General features: G+C 45.8%; 1 protein-coding gene across 2 annotated transcripts in view; it reads left to right on the top strand.

Moving 5' to 3' along the window:
• LOC137373011 (complement factor H-like) overlaps positions 1–20,180 on the top strand; it is a 621,771-nt gene that overhangs the window by 50,893 nt on the left and 550,698 nt on the right. For both annotated transcript variants that reach the window (XM_068037709.1, XM_068037708.1), the window contains exon 4: positions 10,880–10,956. In XM_068037709.1, coding sequence (XP_067893810.1) covers positions 10,880–10,956 — 77 coding nt within the window. The remainder of the gene's footprint in view (positions 1–10,879; positions 10,957–20,180) is intronic.

Here is a 20,180-nt window from a genome sequence, read left to right as displayed (position 1 = left end):
CTGGTCATATTTACACTCTATCACTATGGATCCTAAGCATGGAATGGCTGATCCATTGTATGCAGACAATTTTACAGTTGGCTTTGCCTTGGCCTTCCATTTATTTGGGTACATTTCTTGCAGAATTCACAGAGGGAGTATGTTTGCGCTCACCCCTATATGTATTTTGGCCAATTAATGAATGTTTTCCAACATTTTGTGGACAGATGATCTGGAATGGTGGCAAAGTGCCCTCACCTCGCCTCGCATCAGCTTGCTCTGCATTGCCGCTTTCTGCTTTGTCCACTACCTTGTGTATGCTTTTCCTGCAGAATCTGCTCCAGCCTTTACTGCTGCCTGAAGGTACTGTTTTCTTGTGATCTACTGAAACCTTTGTGCAGCTCCTCACAACACTTTCAGCCTTTATTCTTCTGCATTGTTTCTGTCAGTGACCTTTCATGCCACATGCTTTGCAGAAATCAGACAATGTTATGCAACTCTTTGGCAAGTGTAGAAGTCCACATCTCTTACACAGCTTCCCAGGCTTGGATACCGTCGTCAGTGTGTTCACCATCAAGGTTGTACATAGACCTAGTATACTTTGTTGGCCCACAATAATGGCTTCATATTTGCATCCATCCTTAAGCAGCTTTATCAATGCTGCACCATTTGGGTTTATCTAGCAGGTCTTTCTGAATTGCATCGATTGGTGTGGGTGCAATCACCAATTCTTTCTGTGGTGTAGCTTCCCTAGCTGAGTACTGCCTGGCATCTGAAAAGTTGCAGTATGTACCCTTTTCCCTGCACCTACTAATAAAATGGTCAATGGACTCAAGGGGTTGCTGATGAAATGCCATAAACACAAGTCTATGGATGCACAAGTTAATTTGGACTCTTAATTGGTCTTCTCGAGTTGTCCAGATTTTCTACCGATCCCTTTGGTCCTCTTCTGTGAGCCCAGATGTATTTAATCAATGTAGGCCTTTGTATCCAACCACAATATGGACTTTGATAGCCTGCTTATCTGGCTCAGAGACTTCCAGGTTTTCGCACAAAAAGCTCTGTTCTTTGTTTGAACAGCCTGAACTCCGATAATAAATCAACCACTTTTTAATTGATACTCGGAAATTTTGCAGTAATTTTTCCAGTTTTTCAGGACTTTCCTGCTGCTTTCTGTGTTTTGAAATGATGTCCCTGTTGTTTTGCTGCTCAGGACCTGAATGCTGCAGTTACTGTAGACGTTGCAGTTCCTCAGCTTGCCACAGCTTGTCATTTTGCTGAAGCACTAGTTAAGATGGGTGGCGCTGTTGTTGCTATTGCATGCTTTTACCTGACTCCGCCCATGAAGCTCGGTTGTGGCAGGGACGTACCATGATGCTTGCACAGCCTATAAAGTCAATGCAGACGTTTACTTTTGTTTTTGCAGTCAACTTCTGCAACTCTTCTCAGTCCAATTTCAATGACAACTCTGATTTCTTTTGCTCACGATCGATCCGGCTGCCCATGTCCCCATAATTTGCCTTCCCCAGCTGAGCACCGCCTGGCTCCATACCTGTCGACATGCTGTTGCAATTTTTAAAACTTACAGAACTCGCTGCAGAGCGGTCTTTGTTTTTTTACACCACACACTCTTTGTCGACTGAGCAATTTTGACTCCAAAGTTCATTATTGCTTACCAACCGCTTCCAGTTTCTCCACTGTCGATAGTTCCGCGCTGCGCATGGTGAACTTAGATTTCAAGAATCTTCGAGTGTTCAACTCTTCAAATCTTTACCACCGCAGGCTGATGTCGTATTTGGTGGGCTTTAAAATGAAAAAAGTCTCTACTACTGCCATGATATTGTACCTTCTGTTCCTTGTGCTTACTAAGACGTCGGACAGCAAACTAACCATGCATCAGGGGTCAGTTAACACTTAAATAGTGGGTTCCTTTATTGAGGGCATTGCATTGCAAAAACATATCCTAACATGTCTGGTCTGTCTGGTGATCAGCAGCAGACTGGGGATGAGACTCAGTCACTTTCCAAACCCACGACCACTAGCACCTAGAAGGAAAAGGGTAGCAAATTCATGGAGACACCACCACTTGCCAGTTCCCCTCCAAGCCACACACCATCCTGACTTGGAAATATATCACTGTTCCTTCACTGTCGCTGGGCTAAATCCTGGAAGTCCCTTCCTAACAGCATTGTTGGTGTACCTACACCCCAGTGGTTCAAGAAGGCTGCTCACCATCATCTTCTCAAGGGATGGGCAATAAATGCTGGCCTAGCCAGGAATGCCCACATCCCCCAAACAAATATTTAAAAAATGGTATGTTACATCATTTTCTCTGTAGCAAGATGTACTGAAAAAGTAGCCACACCCACTTAAAGGTGTACTACAATGGAAACAACCAATGCCACCTGCTCAGTAGGCTAAATATTGATATAGTTCTTAGGGCTAATGGGGTCAAGGGATACGGGGAGAAAGCGGGAACAGGTTACTGAGTTTGGATGATCAGCCATGATCGTATTGAAAGGTGGAGCAGGCTCGAAGAGCAGAATGGCCTACTCCTGCTCCTATTTTTTCTATTGAGCAAGCCATCAGGTTTCTGAGAATGCGAATCTCATGCCTTGATAGGTTGGGTGACACCCTCCACTGCTGTCCTGCAAGGGTCTAGGGCATTGTGGTGGTCTGCTGTGCTCCGCATAACATGGACCACCAGAGAGGTGTGGACCTTTTGGACAGTGAGGCCCTGGAAGGAGACAGCTTACCGTGGGGGAGAAGCAGGAGGTGAGAGGAGAGGAGGAAAAGGGGGCAGAGGGGGATAACACTGAATAGAGAGGTACCTCTGCTGCACAATGAGGTGGCCTCCTTCTGCCACCCTCCGGGAAGAGGACTTCCCTCCTCTCCCTCACGGCCTACAGCATTAAATCCTGGTGGGCATTGTCAGGCAAACCCCCACCTGCCAAGACTGAGGCACACATTATTTCGCCACATGAACTGAAACTTAAAATCGCAAGCCCTAAGTGGAAGGACATTTGCATAATACCATACAATGTTGAAACAATGGGGGCCCCAGCAGTTGCTTCCCAATACACAGAAGTGGTTAGACCAGTTTTATTTACATGACTATGGTTGTTGCAGTGAATTTGAACTTCCCACAAAGGATTTTTGAAGAGACAAAGCCGTGTGCTCACAGAGTAAAGACCTCTCCTTGGACTGAGAACATCTCCTCTCCTGTTTGCCTGCTCATCTCTCAGGGAACTGAAACCATTACAGACAAGTAAACTCAGAGAGAGAAAAGGTTTTCTATATGAACAAAGTTTAAGACGAATACTGGGCCCCAACGAATTGCAAGACCATACCTTCAATCAAGGACTACAGTGAGCTCGAGAAACAGTAACAAGATATTGCCTCAAACTGTTCTACTTATCTTTTCTTTTGCTCTTTTCTGTCCCTATTTTGCATGTTTATATCGCGTGTGCATGCTAACGTGGGCACGTCATATATTTGTAGGCATGAACCGGATTAGAGTTTAAGTTTAAGGGTTAATAAGTTTCATCTTTCTGCTTTAAACCAAAGAAAGCCTATTTGTGCTTATTTTTTTGCCTTATAGTTGGAAGCTGTGAACAAGGATTCACAAAAAGGGGAGTTCAAAACGCAGTGTGTTTAAAACTAAGCCCTTTTACAATAAGACCAGGTAAAGGCAGCAAGAGACCCCTAGACACCTTGCTCACCTGGTCATAACAGAAATTGGGTGATCGCGTCCGGATTGTTACCCACAGACAAATGAGTGAAATTGGAAGTGGGGTGCCAAATTGTTCCCAATCAAAAAAAGCAAATCAATACAGGTTTTCTTGTGGCTGTGTGTGATTGTATACTAACATGTCTGTAACTGAAGTGAGTAGCTGTCCAAGCCAGGGTGAAGTAACTTGGGATAAGTTAAAAGCACTGTCTATGGAAAAGTTGAGAAAAATGGCTGAACAGTGTGGATTATTGTACGTGGCAAGGCTAGGAAGTCTGAACTCCTAAGGCTAGTGGCCAACCATTTTTCCCTTGAATCCGAAGATGCAGAAGCAGTGTTAGAAGCAGAATCCGACTGTGTACTGCTAGCAAAGATACAATTGGAGCAAAGGAAACTTGAATTAGAAGACAGGGAAAGAGAAAGAGTGAGAGAGAGACAGGAGAGGGAGAAAGAAAAAGCCTTCCAAATAGAACGTGAAAAAAAACAAAGACAGGGAGAGGGAATGAGAGAGAGAGGAGAAAGAGAAAGAGAGGAGAAGGAAAGAGAGAAAGAGGAGAGAGAGAGAGAGAGAAAGGATATTCTAGAATGAATCCGAAGAACGAGAGTTGAAGCGGCTTGAGTTAGCTAGGGGGTGACAGAGTAACCCCAGTGAAAGCATTGCCAATACAGAGGATCAGAATTCACGACTGGGTACAAAATTGCTAAAACTCGCCCAACTAATTTCAAAATTCAATGAGGACGATGTGGAAGCATTTTTCGTGTCCTTCGAGAAACTGGCAAATCAGCTAAAATGGCCAGCTGAGACTTGGTCTCTTTTACTGCAAAGCAAATGAACTGGAAAGGCCCATGAGGTCTATTCCCTGTTGCCAGATGAGAGTTCATCAAACTATGAACTGACTAAAAATGCTATCCTCGGGGCATATGAATTAGTACCCGACGCCTACCGCCAGAAGTTTAGAACCCTCAAGAAGCAAGCTAATCAAACTTATCTGGAGTTTGAAAGAAACAAGCAGCTGGCTTTTGACCAGTGGCTGAGGGCATTAAAAATACAATTCAGCTATGAGAGTCTCAGAGAAGTAGTCCTATCAGAGGAATTTAAAAACTCTCTCCCATTCTCAATAAAAACTCATGTCATGGAGCAGCAAGTTCAGGGAGTGAGTCAAGCAGCCATTCTGGACAATGAGTTTGCTTTAATTTATAAATTGGTTTCCCAGGGGAGAACCTTTCCTAATCACCCCCACAAATCCGAAAAGGACAAATGGTGGGATGGTGATAGAAGCCCAGGCAGTCCTGGAAGAGAAAGGAAAGCTGGAGACACAGGGGGCCCTTCTCCAGCCAAAAAGGAAGGTGCTGTGAGTAAGAGTGAGACCCAGAGACCTATTTGCTTCCATTGTAACAAGGCAGAGCAATTAAAAGCTGACTGCTGGAAATTAATGGGGAAACTGGTAGGGTTAATCAGGGCACACTCGCTCAGTGAAGACGAGGGCCTGATGGAAAACATGGAACAGGCTGTGGCTTTGACTGCAGTAAGGGTACAACCCAGGAAGATTACTATGAACAGTGTAGGAAAAAGTAATAGGATTCCTGAAGGTTATCAGGGTTTTGTATCTGAAGGGAAAGTAACCCCATATCCCTCGAGTGGGGCAAGCAAGCCTATAGTGATTCTCAGGGACACAGGGGCCACCAGATCCTTTTTACTGTGAAAAAGCAAGACCTTTCCCCCAGAGAGTGCAGTGAACACCAAAATGGTGGTGAATGGTATTGGAGAGCAGTGTATGCCTGTACCTGTACACCAGGTGCACCTGGAGTGTGACCTAGTTTCAGGACCGGTGACTGAAGCAATTGTCTCCAGTTTGCCTGTGGATGGGGTTGACCTACTCCTAGGTAATGATCTGGCAGGGGTGAAGGTGGTAGCCACCCCCCACCACCCCCCAGTAGTGAAAGAAAGACCGCAGGAGGTCAGAGAGATAGGGCGGTGGCAGGAGACGGTCTACTGCAGAGTCCCTGAATATGTAGTGTGTCAAGCCATGATCAAACCAGCTCCCCCAGAGGAGACTGCATTGGCACTGCAGGCAAATGACCATGAGGTCTTCCTGTCCAAGACGTTCTTTGGAAAGTTAGGAGAACCAGGGAATTAATTAAATGGAATAAAAACAATAAATGCTGGAAATACACAGCAAGTATAGCAGCATCTGTGGAGAGAGAAGCAGATTTAACGTTTCAGGTCAGTGACCCTTCATCAGAACTGGCAAATATTAAAAATGTAATAGGTTGTAGGCAAATAAAGTGGGGATGGGGCAAGAGATAACCAAAGAGAAGGTGTTGATAGGGCAAGGTCACAGAGAATAATTGACCAGAAGGTCATGGAGCAAAGGCAAACGGTATGTTAATGGTGTGGTGAAAGACAAAGCATTAATGCAAAGAGGGTGCTAATTGATAGAAAAATGAACAGCCTGGCCCCAAGCACAAACATGAAAAAAAACAGTGGGTAGGCACAGTAGAAACAAACTAAAATAAAATAAACAAAAAAAGAAAAAATAACTAAAAATAAAAAGGGGGGCCCATCATGCTCTGAAATTATTGAACTCAATGTTCAGTCTGGCAGGCTGTAGTGTGCCTAATCGGTAAATGAGATGCTGTTCCTCGAGCTTGCATTGATGTTCACTGGAATACTGCAGCAATCCCAGGACAGAGACGTGGGCATGAGAGAAGTGAGGTGTGTTGAAATGGCCAGCAACCGGAAGCTCAGGGTCATGCTTTCTGACTGAGCAGAGGTATTCCACAAAGTGGTCACCCAATCTGCATTTGGTCTCCCCAATGTAGAGGAGATCACATTGTGAGCAGCCAATACAGTATACTAAATTGAAAGAAGTACAAGTAAATTGCTGCTTCACCTGAAAGGAGTGTTTGAGGCCTTGGATAGTTAGGAGAGAGGAAGTAAATGGGCAGGTATTACACCTCCTGCAATTGCATGGATTAAATGAATTTAATGGATGTTCCCTAGGTGAGGCTCAGCGAGCTAACCCAGTATTGCAAGAGTTAGAACAAGCTGTCCAGTCTGAAAGTGAAGCAGAGTGAGTCCCTGACTGCTACTATTTAAAGAATGAGGTGCTGATGAGGAAATGGAATTCTCCTCATATACCTGAGGGCCAGGAGTGGACAGTAGTTCACCAGTTAATGGTGCCACAGAGGGAGCAATATTAAGAAGGGCCCACGAGACTACAGTAGCTGCACATGCCAGTATACGAAAGACCAAAGCCCATATAAGACAGCAGTTTGACTGGCTAAAGCTCCACAAGGATGTGGTGGAGTACTTCAGGAGCTGCCACATGTGCCAGGTTGAGCGGAATCCCCAACCTACAGTGAAACCTGCACCTCTAAGTCCTGTACCAGTGTTAGGAGAATCCTCCAGCAGAGGGCTGGTGAACTGTAAGGGACCCCCGCCGAGAACAAAAGGGGACAGGCAGGCACATGAATGGCAAAAGTTTAGAAAGAGAAGGGGAAAAAGTGATCAAAAGGGCAGGTTAAAGGAAGTCCGGGAAGAATCCCAGATGAAAACCCCTACCACACGGTCAATCAACCCAGAAAAATGCAAAAAGTTGGACCCCACATCCTCCTATGTAAATGCAGACTCGAGAAGCATCCCACCAGAGTTGCTAACAGCAGTTACAGGAACCTGCGGAGACAAAGGGAGACCTCTAGGGGGCAGAGCAACCGTGAGGGTGATGCCTCACCTAGTCAAAGTGTCACCGGAGAATGCAGTTAACTCTGCATGAATACGCGCAAGTCAGAGTGTCCCAGAGAACAAAGGGGAGCGTAACAGATACTCCTCCTCCACAGTCAGAGGAAAAGGGAACCACCCACCCCCTGAAGCCAAAAGTCTTTGCATAAATCAGGGAGTTCAGGATAGACCTGCCCCCCTACAAACTCTCCTGGAGAAAAAAAGGGGAAATTAAAGCAGCCCTGGCACCCAGAACTGACCATGTTTAATGAGCTTCAAGACTGGTGGATGAATGGAAATGAATGAGATAAATGCACAGTTTCTTTCTGTATCTTATATTTCTCTCAAACTCTGTAATGAAATGCACCATTTTCTTCAAATTGCATTTCATTTCTTCTGGGTGTGGAGGTATCAGGCAAATCCCCACCTGCCAAGACTGAGGCACACATTATTTCACCACATGAACTGAAACTTAAAATCGCAACTCCTGACTGGAAGGATATATGCATAGTACCAGACAATGTTGAAACAATGGGGACCCCAGCAGTTGCTTCCCAATACACAGAAGTGATCAGACCAGTTTTATTCACATGACTATGGCTGTTGCAGAGAATTTGAACTTCCCACAAAGGATTTTTGAAGAGACAAAGCTGTGCGTTCATGGAGTAAAGACCTCTCCTCGGACTGAGAACATCTCCTCTCCTGTTTGCCTGCTCATCTCTCAGGGAATTGAAACAATTAAAGTCAAGTAAACTCAGAGAGAGAAAAGGTTTCCTACATGAACAAAGTTTAAGACGAATACTGGGCCCCAACGAACCGCAAAACCATATCTTCAATCAAGGACTACAGTGAGCTTGAGAAACAGTAACAAGATATTGCCTCAAACTGTTCTACTTATCTTTTCTTTTGCTCTTTTCTGTCCCTATTTTGCATGTTTATATCACGTGTGCATGCTAACATGGGCACACCGTATATCTGTAGGTGTGAATCATATTAGAGTTTAAGTTTAAGGGTTAATAAATTTCATCTTTCTGCTTTAAGCCTAAGAAAGCCTGTTTGTGCTCATTTCTTTGCCTTATAATTGGAAACTGTGAACAAGGATTCACAAAAAGGGGAGCTCAAAACACAGTGTGTTTAAAGCTAAACCCTATTACAATAAGACCAGGTAAAGACAGCGAGACCCCTCGACACATTGCTCACCTGGTTGTAACAGCATTGATGAAGCGAGGTTCTGCCCTGCCCCTATTGCCAGGCTTCCAGCTCCCTGTGACATCTCACTTCTCTCTGGTGCTGTGGAAGGCAGATCTCTCCCTCAGGACAACCAGCAGCCTCAGCTACCATGGGAGTCTACATGAGCCACACACCTACAATCCCACTGGCTCTAAGAGGATGGGAAACCATCTCCATACCAATTAATGCTTTCCCACTTGAAAATTGCAATCTAAATCAGCTTCTCAGAGGTGGCAGGTTTCAGACTAAAAACCAGACCAGATTCTTGTTCCCTGCCTCCACTTAGAAAATCCAGCCCCATCTGTCTGGAGGGCCTCCTGTCTCTATGAGAATGTAGACTGTTTCTCTTGCTTTCCACGGTAGTGTTTTGAAAATTGCATTGTGCAGTTGATTCACGTGAGGCTACCATACACACATGCCAGCAAAGGGAAAGTGAAAATAAAAGGGGAATAAAGAAGAATCCATGGTTTTTGAACAGCATTCTGTCTCTATCTCATATTTCTTACTAATCTTGGCTAAACCTCACTCCAGTCCCGAAAATATAACATCCACTTCCTCCAACAAGAGCAAAAGTGCAGCGTCTGAAAACCTAGGGGCCCATTCTTTCCTATGGTCAGCCATTCTTCTCACTTTCTTGGGTCAGATTCAGTTGCAGAACAACTCCCAGTACCAGATCTAGCCACAATGCACCTCCCCTTTAAGAGGTGCAGGCTGACTTTAAGTAGTGTAAGTTAGAAGTGATATTGGGCCCCTATTGATGTGTGCAGCCAATGAACAGAGCAGCATGCAGAAATCATTATAATTATCTGGAAGCATGAAGTTGACATACTGTCTGTATTACACTGAACAGGCATGTTTTATTCACGTATTGCGATGCGGGGACGGTGGTTGTGGGGGAGGAGTGCAGTGGTGCTGTGGGAAGCATTGGTGCGAACAAAAACCTGAGATTTCTGACACTGACCTTGCCATAGTTTGTGGAGACACAGGGCTGAATTTTATGGGCCTCCCTGAGACGAGTTCAGAGGCGGTGAGGGATGGGGGGCCCATAGAATTGTGACAGGAGGCGGGGGGGCAGAGGGCTCATCTCCTCCCCGTCGCAAAGCAACTTTGTAGGGGGCGGAATAGGCTGATGACAGCTTTCCCTCCCAGAGGCCAATTGAGGCCCTTAAGTGGGCCTATTAATGGCCACTTAAGGGCCTCTCCTGCTGCTGCTGGGATTTAACCAGTGACTGGGAGGGCCTTCACCATGTGGGTAGGTCACCCGATAAAACAAGGCCACCTCCCTGTGGGCTGAGAGAGGGGGGTGGTGGGGGGTCCTGCTCTGTGGGCAATCTCTGGCCCATGGAGGGCCCCTGACAGGAAAATCTGCACCAACCTGAAACTCTCCCCCTGAACTAATTGCCAACCCTACTGGCCCCACCTCTTGCCGGGGCTTGCTGGTATGGCCCCGGCAACCCTGCCTCATTTACCTTGTATCCAGGTTCCAGCGTCGGCCTGAGTCCGGCAGTACCGGCAGTGGCCACCACTCCCGGTGGCATGCCGATACTGCTGAGCTGCCCGCGCTCTGATTGGCTGACAGCTCTTGGAGGTGGGATCCTCATCTTTAAAGGGACAGAGATCCTGGCCCCGGGCTGTTAATCGGCCCGGCGCTGTAGAATCGCTCCGGGGGACTCTAGCTGGCCGAGGTGGAATTCCCCCCGCCTTTTTGGCCCTCCATGGGCAGAAATTTCAGTCCACAGTGTGGTCCCTTTACTTGAATATCGCTGAAAACCAGTAAAGTTTGATTTAAGTAAGCCAACAGCCTTCATAAAGCAATAGAAAAGATGTTGAGTTGTTACAGGCTTAGATAAGAAAAATCTAAATTAGATTAGAGTTCTCATACATTTGATAGTGGAAGAAGCATTGTTTTCAACATTCTAAGGAGAGACAAATTTATGAAAAATTGAATATCTGCACACCAGTGCATTTTGTTGTTTTTGAAAAAGTGAAATTCAATTGAAGGAAATGAGAAGAAACTAAATCAGCAGGCAAATTCATGACCACCTTGCATTTTTCTCCAAACATCACACCTGAGAGCAGCCGACCTGCTACAATGCATTTGCTCCCATCCACCAAAGTTGATTTTTTTCCTCCTCTGTGTCTTTATATCTCTGCCTTTCAGTTACAGCTATCCCTTTAAAGAAAATGATCTTCATGTTTTCTATTGCTTCCTTTTAAAGATATCAGATAGTGGGTACAAGAAATTACCGTATTTGTGAAGCAACTGGGTGGAGTGGTCAAGTTCCACATTGTGAAGGTAAAGAAATAATTAAAAAAAGCTTTAGCAACATGTATTTGTTATGGATAATTTTTAAGATAATGATTACAGACAACATACATATCTATACTAAAATAAAAGCAAAATACTGTGGATGCTGAAACTCTGAAATGAGAACAAAAGTGCCGGAAATACTCAGTAGGTCTGGCAGCATCTGCATAGAAAGAAACAGAGTTAATGTTTCAGGTCAGTGACCTTTCATCAGAACTGGCATTTCCGCCACCTCCAGCATGATGCCATCACAAAACACATCTTCCCCTCCCCTCGCCGGTCAGCATTCTGAAGGGATCGTTCCACTCCTCCATCACCCCCCAATATCTCGTCCCCTTCCCACGGCACCATCTCATGCAATCGCAGGAGGTGTCATACCTGCCCTTTTACCTCCTCTCTCACCATCCAAGGCCCCAAACACTCCTTCCAGGTAAAGCAGCAATTTACCTGTACTTGTTTCGATTTAGCATACTGTATTCTCTGCTCACAATGCGGTATCCTCTATGGTGGACAGACCAAACGCAGATTGGGTGACTGCTTTGCAGAACACCTCCACTCAGTCCGCAAGCACGGCCCCAAGCTTTCGGTTGCTTCCGGCTTTAATTCACCACCCTGCTTTCATATCCACATCTCTGTCTTTGGCCTGCTGCAGTGTTCCAGTGAAGCTCAATGCAAGCTCGAGGAATCTTCAGATTAGGCACTCTACAGCCTTCTGGACTCAATATTGAGTTCAATAATTTCAGACCATGAGTCCCATTTTTTAAATTTATTTTTTATTTTTATTTTTATATATTTTCTTTCTTTTAATTATTATTTATTTTTAAACCATACGCTAGTCTTAAACTTGTTTACATGTTTTTGCTTTTGGACAGAACTTTTCATTATTCTGCTATGCTTTGTCTTTCACTACAATATTTAGCACTCCATTTGCATTCTGTTCCATGGCATCTCTGTCATTTAATCTCTCCCCCCTCCATCCTATCACAGTCCTTCCTTCATGTTCTTCTTCCCCCCTCCCCCCTTCACTTGCTCAAAGACTGTTACATTTCTAACTTTTGCCTGTTCTGATGAAAGGTCAGACTTGAAACGTTAACTCTGTTTCTCTCTACACAGATGCTACTTGACCTGTTGAGTATTTCCGACACTTTCTGTTCTCATAAATATCTACACAATTAACAAGCATCTGATTGTTATCTATACATGTTGTGTATAAAGATATACTCTTTTTTACCACTGCCCCGCCATCCAGGATGAATAAGTGTATTAACCTTCCTCAAAATTGCCTTAACTCTGCCTTGTCTCAACTGATATTCTGGACTGTCGACCATCACAGCAACTTCAAAGCTGCAGGCTGCAAATTTGCATGCACAAACAGCTATCCATTGAAACGTACAATTGATCCAGTTTTAGCTCTATAGTCATTCCTATTCCATTTGGTATTATAAGATCATCATTCTCAGCAGAATCAGCTCTAAATTCCACTTTTTCAAAACAAAAAGCGTCCACAACTATTTCCCACAATTCACTTGTTGTTCACCTTAGATACCAACTGTGGGGAGCTCATGGAATTTCACTGTGTGACATCTGACCATTCTTCATGTCCAATTCCCTTCCCCACCCTCCTCAAATTTTATCACACACTATCTCTGATTTTATGTGCTTCATACCCATCTTCCCTCCCATTGTTACTAAGCCTATCTCATTCATGAAGGCTGCTATTCTATTTCAACTCTTCATCATACAGCTCCCTCCCTTAGTTCCATCATTGCGAACAACAAAACCAATGGGCCGGATTTCAAATTGCCAGTGAGGGTGGGAACTGGGGTGGGCAGTCGCTTAAATCCACCCCTCAGGTAGGCATGCTGGTTTAGAGTCATAGAGAGATACAGCACTGAAACAGGCCCTTCAGCCCACTGAGTCTGTGCTGACCATCAACCACCCATTTATATTAATCCAACATTCCCACAATTCTCCTACCACCTACCTACACTAGGGGCAATTTACAATGGCCAATTTACCTATCAACCTGCAAGTCTTCGGCTGTGGGAGGAAACCAGAGCACCCAGAAGAAACCCACACAGTCACAGGGAGAACTTGTAAACTCCACACAGGCAGTACCCAGAACCAAACCCGGGTTGCTGGAGCTGTGAGGCTGCGGTGCTAACCATTGCACCACTGTCGACACAAAACCAGCATGCTCAGATTTTGAATGACACTGACAGGAGCCAGAAGAGGCAACCTGCCTACTCTGTAATTGGCCAAGTAAGCATATCAACAAGCTTGTTGGCAGCTCAGATTTTGCCAGACTTGGATTTTGGTTCTCAGGGGCGGGTTCAACATGTTGTCAGAACCACATTAGGGAGGAGGAGGCGGTGGTAGAGTGAGGAGCAATCTGGAACGGTGGGACAGAGGCAAGAAGCAGCATTGAAGGAGGAAAGCTGTCAGATGGCCTTCATTCACAGACAAGCAGTTGTGCTCAATTATAAGAAATATTCTGCATATCTTTGCACTCTTGACAAAGGTTTTTTTGAGGGGGGTGGGGAGCAGGGCGTGGGTGACCAAGATTGGTGGTGGGGGTGGGGGGCAGTGGGGAGCAGGTTCAGGCAGACTGCACAATCCAATGCCATAGGAGGAAGGGCATAAGAGGAAATGGGAACAAGCTACTCTGAGATAACATGAAAGCTAACATGCAGGTGCAGCAAGAAATTGGGAAGGCAAGTGGTATGTTGGCCTATATTGCAAGAGGATTTGAGCACAGAAGTAAAGACATCTTGCTGCAATTGCAGAGAGCCTTGGTGAGACTGCACCTAGAGTATTGTGTATAGCTTTGGTGAGTGCAACAAAGGCTCACCGGACTATTCCTGGAATGGCGGAATTGCCCTAGGAGGAGAGATTGAGGGGGATGAGCCTGTATTCTCTAGAATTTAGAAGAATGAGAGGTGTTCTCATTGAAACATACAAAATTCTTACAGGGTTCAACAGGGTAGATGCAGGAAGGATATTTCCCTTGGCTGGGGAGGGGCTCTAGAACCAGGGGGCACAGTCTCATAATAACAGGTAGGCCATTTAGAACAGAGATGAGGAGGAATTTCTTCACTCAGAGGTGGTGAATCTTTGGAATTTTGAAGGGCAATGGAGGCTAAGTCATTGAGTATGTTCAAAACAGAGAACGATAGATTTCTAAATATTAAAGACATCAAGGGATATGGGGAGAGTGCAGGAAAATGACACTGAGGTAGAAGATCAGCCATGATCTGGTTGAATGGCAGAGCAGGCTCAAGGGGGCGAATGTCTTACTCCTGCTCCTATTTCCGATGCTCCTATGGTCCAACCAGCGACGAGGAGCAGCATTTGCCAGAGAAGAGTCAGACTTTGGGGCAGCAGGGCACAGGGGTGAGGAAGGAGGGGCAGGAAGGTTCCAGAGTCTGCACCTGACACACACCATCGCTCTGCCAACACTCACTTCCCATTCTCCTGCATTTCGCCAACATGAAATGGAAACACACAAGACAGCCTTAGTGCAACAACTTTCCCTTTGCTTTATCGTTTAACAGTTAATTATTATTTGCCATCATAAATACCAAATGACCCACAAAGTTACAATACTGATGCGGTGGCCTCCGATGATAGGCTCTCCTATGAGGTGCTCACCCTATGGCTGAGGATGAGGTGTAGGCAGGCTGCTCACTTGTGCCTGTCTGGAACTGAGATGCCCGTGGCAGTCAACCTCAGCGTGGAGGTGCCAGGGAGGCATCTCCACTGGCTGCTGCACCAGCAACACTGCAGGGGCAGCCTCTATCTGCACAGATGCTTCATATGTCGGACGGGCCATGGGGGAGATTGATGATGTACAGCCCTATTAAAGGTGGCTCCCTCATCACCATTTGTCGCCTCCTCAACCCTATCATGGCCCTTGATCGCCGGAGGAGACCAGCAGCTGGGGCATAGCTCGAATCCACCCCATGCTTCTCTGCAGCATTGCACCACTCAAGAGTCAATGCTGCTGACTGCAGCATTCATCCTGTGCAGGTTAGTGCATTGTTCCTGCATCCACTCTGAGTGATGCCGCATATAGCTCTCCATGAGGTCGGCCATTCTCTCAATTGAGGAACTCAAAGCACTGAGCCAATGTGAAGCACATGAGATGAATGGACGCCTGAGGTAATTGCAACATGTGGGCACACATCTCACTCTGGTTCTCCAGGTAGAGCTGCCAGTTTCATGACTCCTGAGACGATGCTTCTCCACCCTGCTAAGCAGGGCTGCGCCTGTCCTCCATCCTCCAAGGGGGACTGGCCACAGCCAACTCTGCCTCCCCAAAATCCTCCTGCTCTGATATGATGTACGCTTCACCCTGTGCCACTGTTTCTAAAATCACGTGAGAACCCACCAAGGTGTGAGTGTCTGCATTGGTGGAAGGTGCACTGGTAAGATATGATAGCACAGGCTCCACGGTCTCTTCCTCCTCTGACTCCTCATGTACTTGTTCTCGGAGCATGAACTCCTGCCCCTCTGCAGCTGGCCCCGTGAGCCACATAAAAGAAGATGTGAATGAGAGATTGGGACAGTACTGGGCCATCGATATAAATGATTTGGATGTGGGGACCAAATGTAATATTTCCAAATTTGCTGATGACACAAAACTAGGTGGGAATGTAAGTTGTGAGGAAGATGCAAGGAGGTTTCAAGGGGATTTGGACAGGCTAAGTGAATGGGCAAGAACATGGCAGATATAATGTAATGTGAATGTGTGAAGTTAACCACTTTGGTAGAAAAAACAGAAAGACAAGGTATTTCTTAAATGGTAAGAGGTTGGGAAGTGTTGATGTCCAAAGGTATCCTTTTTCAAGAGCCACTAAAAGCTAGCATGCAGGTGCAGCAAGCAATTAAGAAGGCAAATGGTATGTTAGAGTCATAAAGTCATACAGCACAGAAACAGGCCTTTCGGCCCATCATGTCTCTGCCGGCCATCAAGCACCTACCTATTCTCATCCCATTTTCCAGCACTTGGCCCGTAGCCTTGTATGCTGTTGCGTTTCTAGTGCTCATCTAAATACTTCTTAAATGTTGTGATGGTTCCTGCCTCTACCACCTCTTCAGTCAATGCGTTCCAGATTCCACCACCCTCTGGGTGAAAATATTTTTCCTCAAATCCCCTCTAAACCTTCTGCCCCTTACCTTAAATCTATGCCCCCTGGTTATTGACCCCTCCATTAAGGGAAAAGGTTTCTTCCTATCTACTCTATCAATGCCCCTCATAATTTTATATACCTCAATCAGGTCGCCCCTCAGCCTTCCCTGCTCTAAGGAAAACAACCCCAGCCTTTTCAGTCTCTCTTCATAGCTGAAACACTCCAGCCCAGGCAACATCCTGGTGAATCTCCTCTGCACCCTCTCCAGTGCAATCACATCCTTCCTTTAGTGTGGTGTCCAGAACTGTACTGAGTACTCCAGCTGCGGCCTAACTAGCATTTTATACAGCTCCATCATAACCTCCCTGCTCTTATATTCTATGCCTCGGCTAATAAAGCAAGTATCCCACACGCCTTCCTAACCACCTTATCTACCTGTGCTGCTGCCTCCAGTGATCTATGGACAAGTACACCAAGGGCCCTCTGCCCTTCTGTACTTCCTAGGATCCTACCATCCATTGTACATTCCCTTGCCTTATTAGTCCTCCCAAAATGCATCACCTCACACTTCTCAGGATTAAATTCCATTTGCCACTGCTCCGCCCATTTTACCAGCCCATCTCTTTTGTCCTGTAATCTAAGGCTTTCCTCCTCACTATTTACGACACCACCAATTTTCATGTCATCCACGAACTTACTGATCATACCTCCTATATTCATGTCTAAATCATTAATGTACACTACAAACGGCAAGGATTCCAGCACCGATCTCTGCGGCACACCACTGGTCACAGGCTTCCACTTGCAGAAGCAACCCTCGATCATCACCCTCTGTCTCCTGCCACGAAGCCAATTTTGGATCCAATTTGCCAAATTGCCCTGGATCCCATGGGCTCTTACCTCCTTAACCAATCTCCCATCCGGACCTTATCAAAAGCCTTACTGAAGTCCATGTAGACTACATCAACTGCTTTACTCTCATCTACACATCTAGTCACCTCCACACATGTTGGCCTTCAAGGGGATTTGAGTACAGGATTAAAAATGTCTTGCTACAGTTGTTTGGAACCTTGGTGAGACTGGGCCTGGCGTATTGTGTACAGTTTTGGTCTCCTTACTTGCCATAGAGTGAGCGCAACAGAAGTTCATCAGACAAGTCCCTGGGATGACGAGATTGTCTTATGAGGAGAGATTTAAGAAACAGGGACTGTATTCTCACAAGTTTCAAAGAATGAGAGGTAATCTCATTGAAACTTACAAAATTCTTACAAGGCATGACAGGTGGATGTAAATGGGATATTTCCCCCGGCTGGTGAGTCTAGAACCAGGGGATATAGTCTCAGAATAAGGGGTAGGCCATTTGAGACTGAGATGAGGAGAAATTTCTTCAATCGAAGGGTGGTGAATCTTTGGAATTCTCTACCTCAGAGAGCTGTGGAAGCTCAATCATTGAGCATGTTCAAGACAGAAATCGATCGATATCTGGATACTAACGACATCAAGGGATATGGGGATAGCGCGGGAAAGCAGCCTTGTGGTAGATGATCAGCCATGATCTAATTGAATGGCAGAGCAGGCTCGATGAGCTGACTAGCATACACCTGCTCCTATGTTCCTATATTCCTCCAGTTAACAAATGCTTCTGCTGGTTAAAATAATAAGATGGCAGATTATGCATTGACAGCTTATGGTACAGGGAGCATTGCCCTGCATCCCTGAACATGGAGATGTTGAGATCTTTTGTCCCTGTCTGTGGCAGACTCCCCGTTCTCCGTCCCCAGCGTCCCTATAGCTAGACACATCAAGGGTCTGCTCCTCAAATTGCGTCAGCGTCAAAAGCTGGGACAGCTCACCATCCAGGCATGCCCTCTTTGTCTCCTGAGCATTCAAACATTCTTTTGGCTAGCAAGATGAAGAACAATGGCTCCCCCCCTCCACTATTTCTGGGTCTCTCTTGGCACTCACCTTGCCAGATCTAAGCATGTCATTGAAGGTCATTGCAGGTTTCCGGCACTGTACCCAGTTCCTCCTCACCACGCCGCATGTGCAACCTCCAGCCATGCCCTCTTGGTGAGTTTTGCAGACTTTCTGGTACTGCTGGAAGGGCGGGTTGTCTGATGAGGAAAGGGTGGACAGGTTAGGCTTGCATCCGCTGGAGTTTAGAAGAGTAAGTGATGACTTGATTGAAACATATAAGATTCTGAGGGGTCTTGACAGGGTGAATGTGGAAAGGATGTATCCTCTTGTGGGAGAATCTAGAAATAGGCATCACTGTTTAAAAATAAGGTAGAAATTAGGAGAATTGTTTCTCTCAGAGAGCCGTGAGTCTTTGGAACTCTTCCTCAAAAGGTGGTGGAAGAAGAGTCTTTGAATATTTTAAGGCAGAGGTAGATAGATTCTTGATAAGCAAGGGGGTGAATGTGGAATTGAGGTTACAAACAGATCAGCCATGATCTTGTTGAATGGAGGAGCAGGCTCGAGGGGCAGAGTGGCCTACTCCTGCTCCTAATTCATATGTTCATATGAAAAGATGCTCCTGCATGCAGTCACCGCCTCCAGTCTTCAGCAAGATGGAGGGCTGCCCTGGAACACTGGGCCTCCCTGTCCACCCCACTGTGCTCAGGTTTTGCTTCCATTTTTTGGACAAATGACAGCTTCAACAATGGCTGCCATACACACTTTAAATGAGGCCTGCTTCTGCCTCAATCCCGCCTCCTTCCTGGTTCCGAACATGACTCCAGGCCAATTAAGCTGTTGCTGATTAGAAATTGTGATGCGTGCAGGTTTCTGCATCGATGCGGGGTCAGAAAGCATTGTGATGTCAGGGCTCCAACCCACGATTTGAAACCCTGCTCAATATGTCCCAATCCTTCAGCTCGGTCCTTATATCTTTCAAAAATATGGCCATTATCTTCTCATAAAAACTTCTCAACTCGTCCACTCTGTCCTACTAACATCTTTTTTTTTCTAAAGTCCCGAATGATTATTGCATTGTAATTATGCTCTTCACTGTCCCTGTCCCTGTCCTTAATCAGCCACAGCACTGAAACTATGGCTGTTTGACTGTGATTGTGGCTCACTAGGTTCTAGCTTGTCTTTCTTCTAAAGTCTACCTCCATAGCACTGCTCTATCTTTGTTCGATACTTACCTGTTGCATTATCAACATTACATTTTCTGAAATAATGGACTCTTCTGTACTCACATCACCACATTGTTGGTCCCCTCCTCTTTGCCATTTACATGCTACTCATGAATGACACCACTGGGGGTCAGCTTTCATGTGTACAGCATTAACACTCAGCTCACCTCTCATCCACCTGCCCCATGACCATCACTAATTTTTGCAACTGCCTCCCTAAATTTGGATAAGCCATACCGTCCTCCAGTTTAATACCAGCATAACCAAAGCCATCTGTTTCATCATACAAAAAACTCCTATGACCCTCCAGTCTCACTTCCATCAATTTCCCTGGTTGCCACCTCATCTCATGTCCAGAGACAGGGAACTTTGGCTACTGCTCAAACCCAAGCTCAGCTTACTCATTCCCTATCTAATTAGACCATTTTCTTGCACCCCCGAAACATTACTCTTCTCTTCCTCTATAGCCCTCCCTCTTCTACCGAACCCTCAAGGTTGAATTTCATCAGCACTCTTTTTGTTGATCCTCTTACTTCCATCCTCAAAATACAAAACATGCAGGTTACATCCTCAGCTATACCAAGACATATACACTCTTGCTGGGCTCCGTGGACTCTCTGTTCCTCCAGAGAATCTACATCAAAATTCTATTACTCAAATGCCAGATAGCATCAATCAGGTGAACGATAATGTTGCAGAGTGGCTCCACCTGCATGATTTTCATTTCAGATTCTATAACAAGCAGGTGAAGCACTCCCCCAGGTTACCCCCCAGGTGGCAAAAGTGTAAATTTGTCCCACCGCCAGGAGTGGCGGCGGGCAAAAAAAATGGCGGCCGGCACGCATGGGCCACGTGATCTAGCGTCCAGCGACTCATTAACATATTCACAGTGGCTGCCCCCCACCTGCCCAATCACATGGCTGGGGTGGCCTCGGCAACA

Source organism: Heterodontus francisci, chromosome 8 (assembly GCF_036365525.1).
Source record: "Heterodontus francisci isolate sHetFra1 chromosome 8, sHetFra1.hap1, whole genome shotgun sequence".
NCBI lineage: Eukaryota > Metazoa > Chordata > Chondrichthyes > Heterodontiformes > Heterodontidae > Heterodontus > Heterodontus francisci.
The sequence above is the reverse complement of the archived record's forward strand: the minus strand, read 5'-3'. Positions and strand labels throughout refer to the sequence as shown.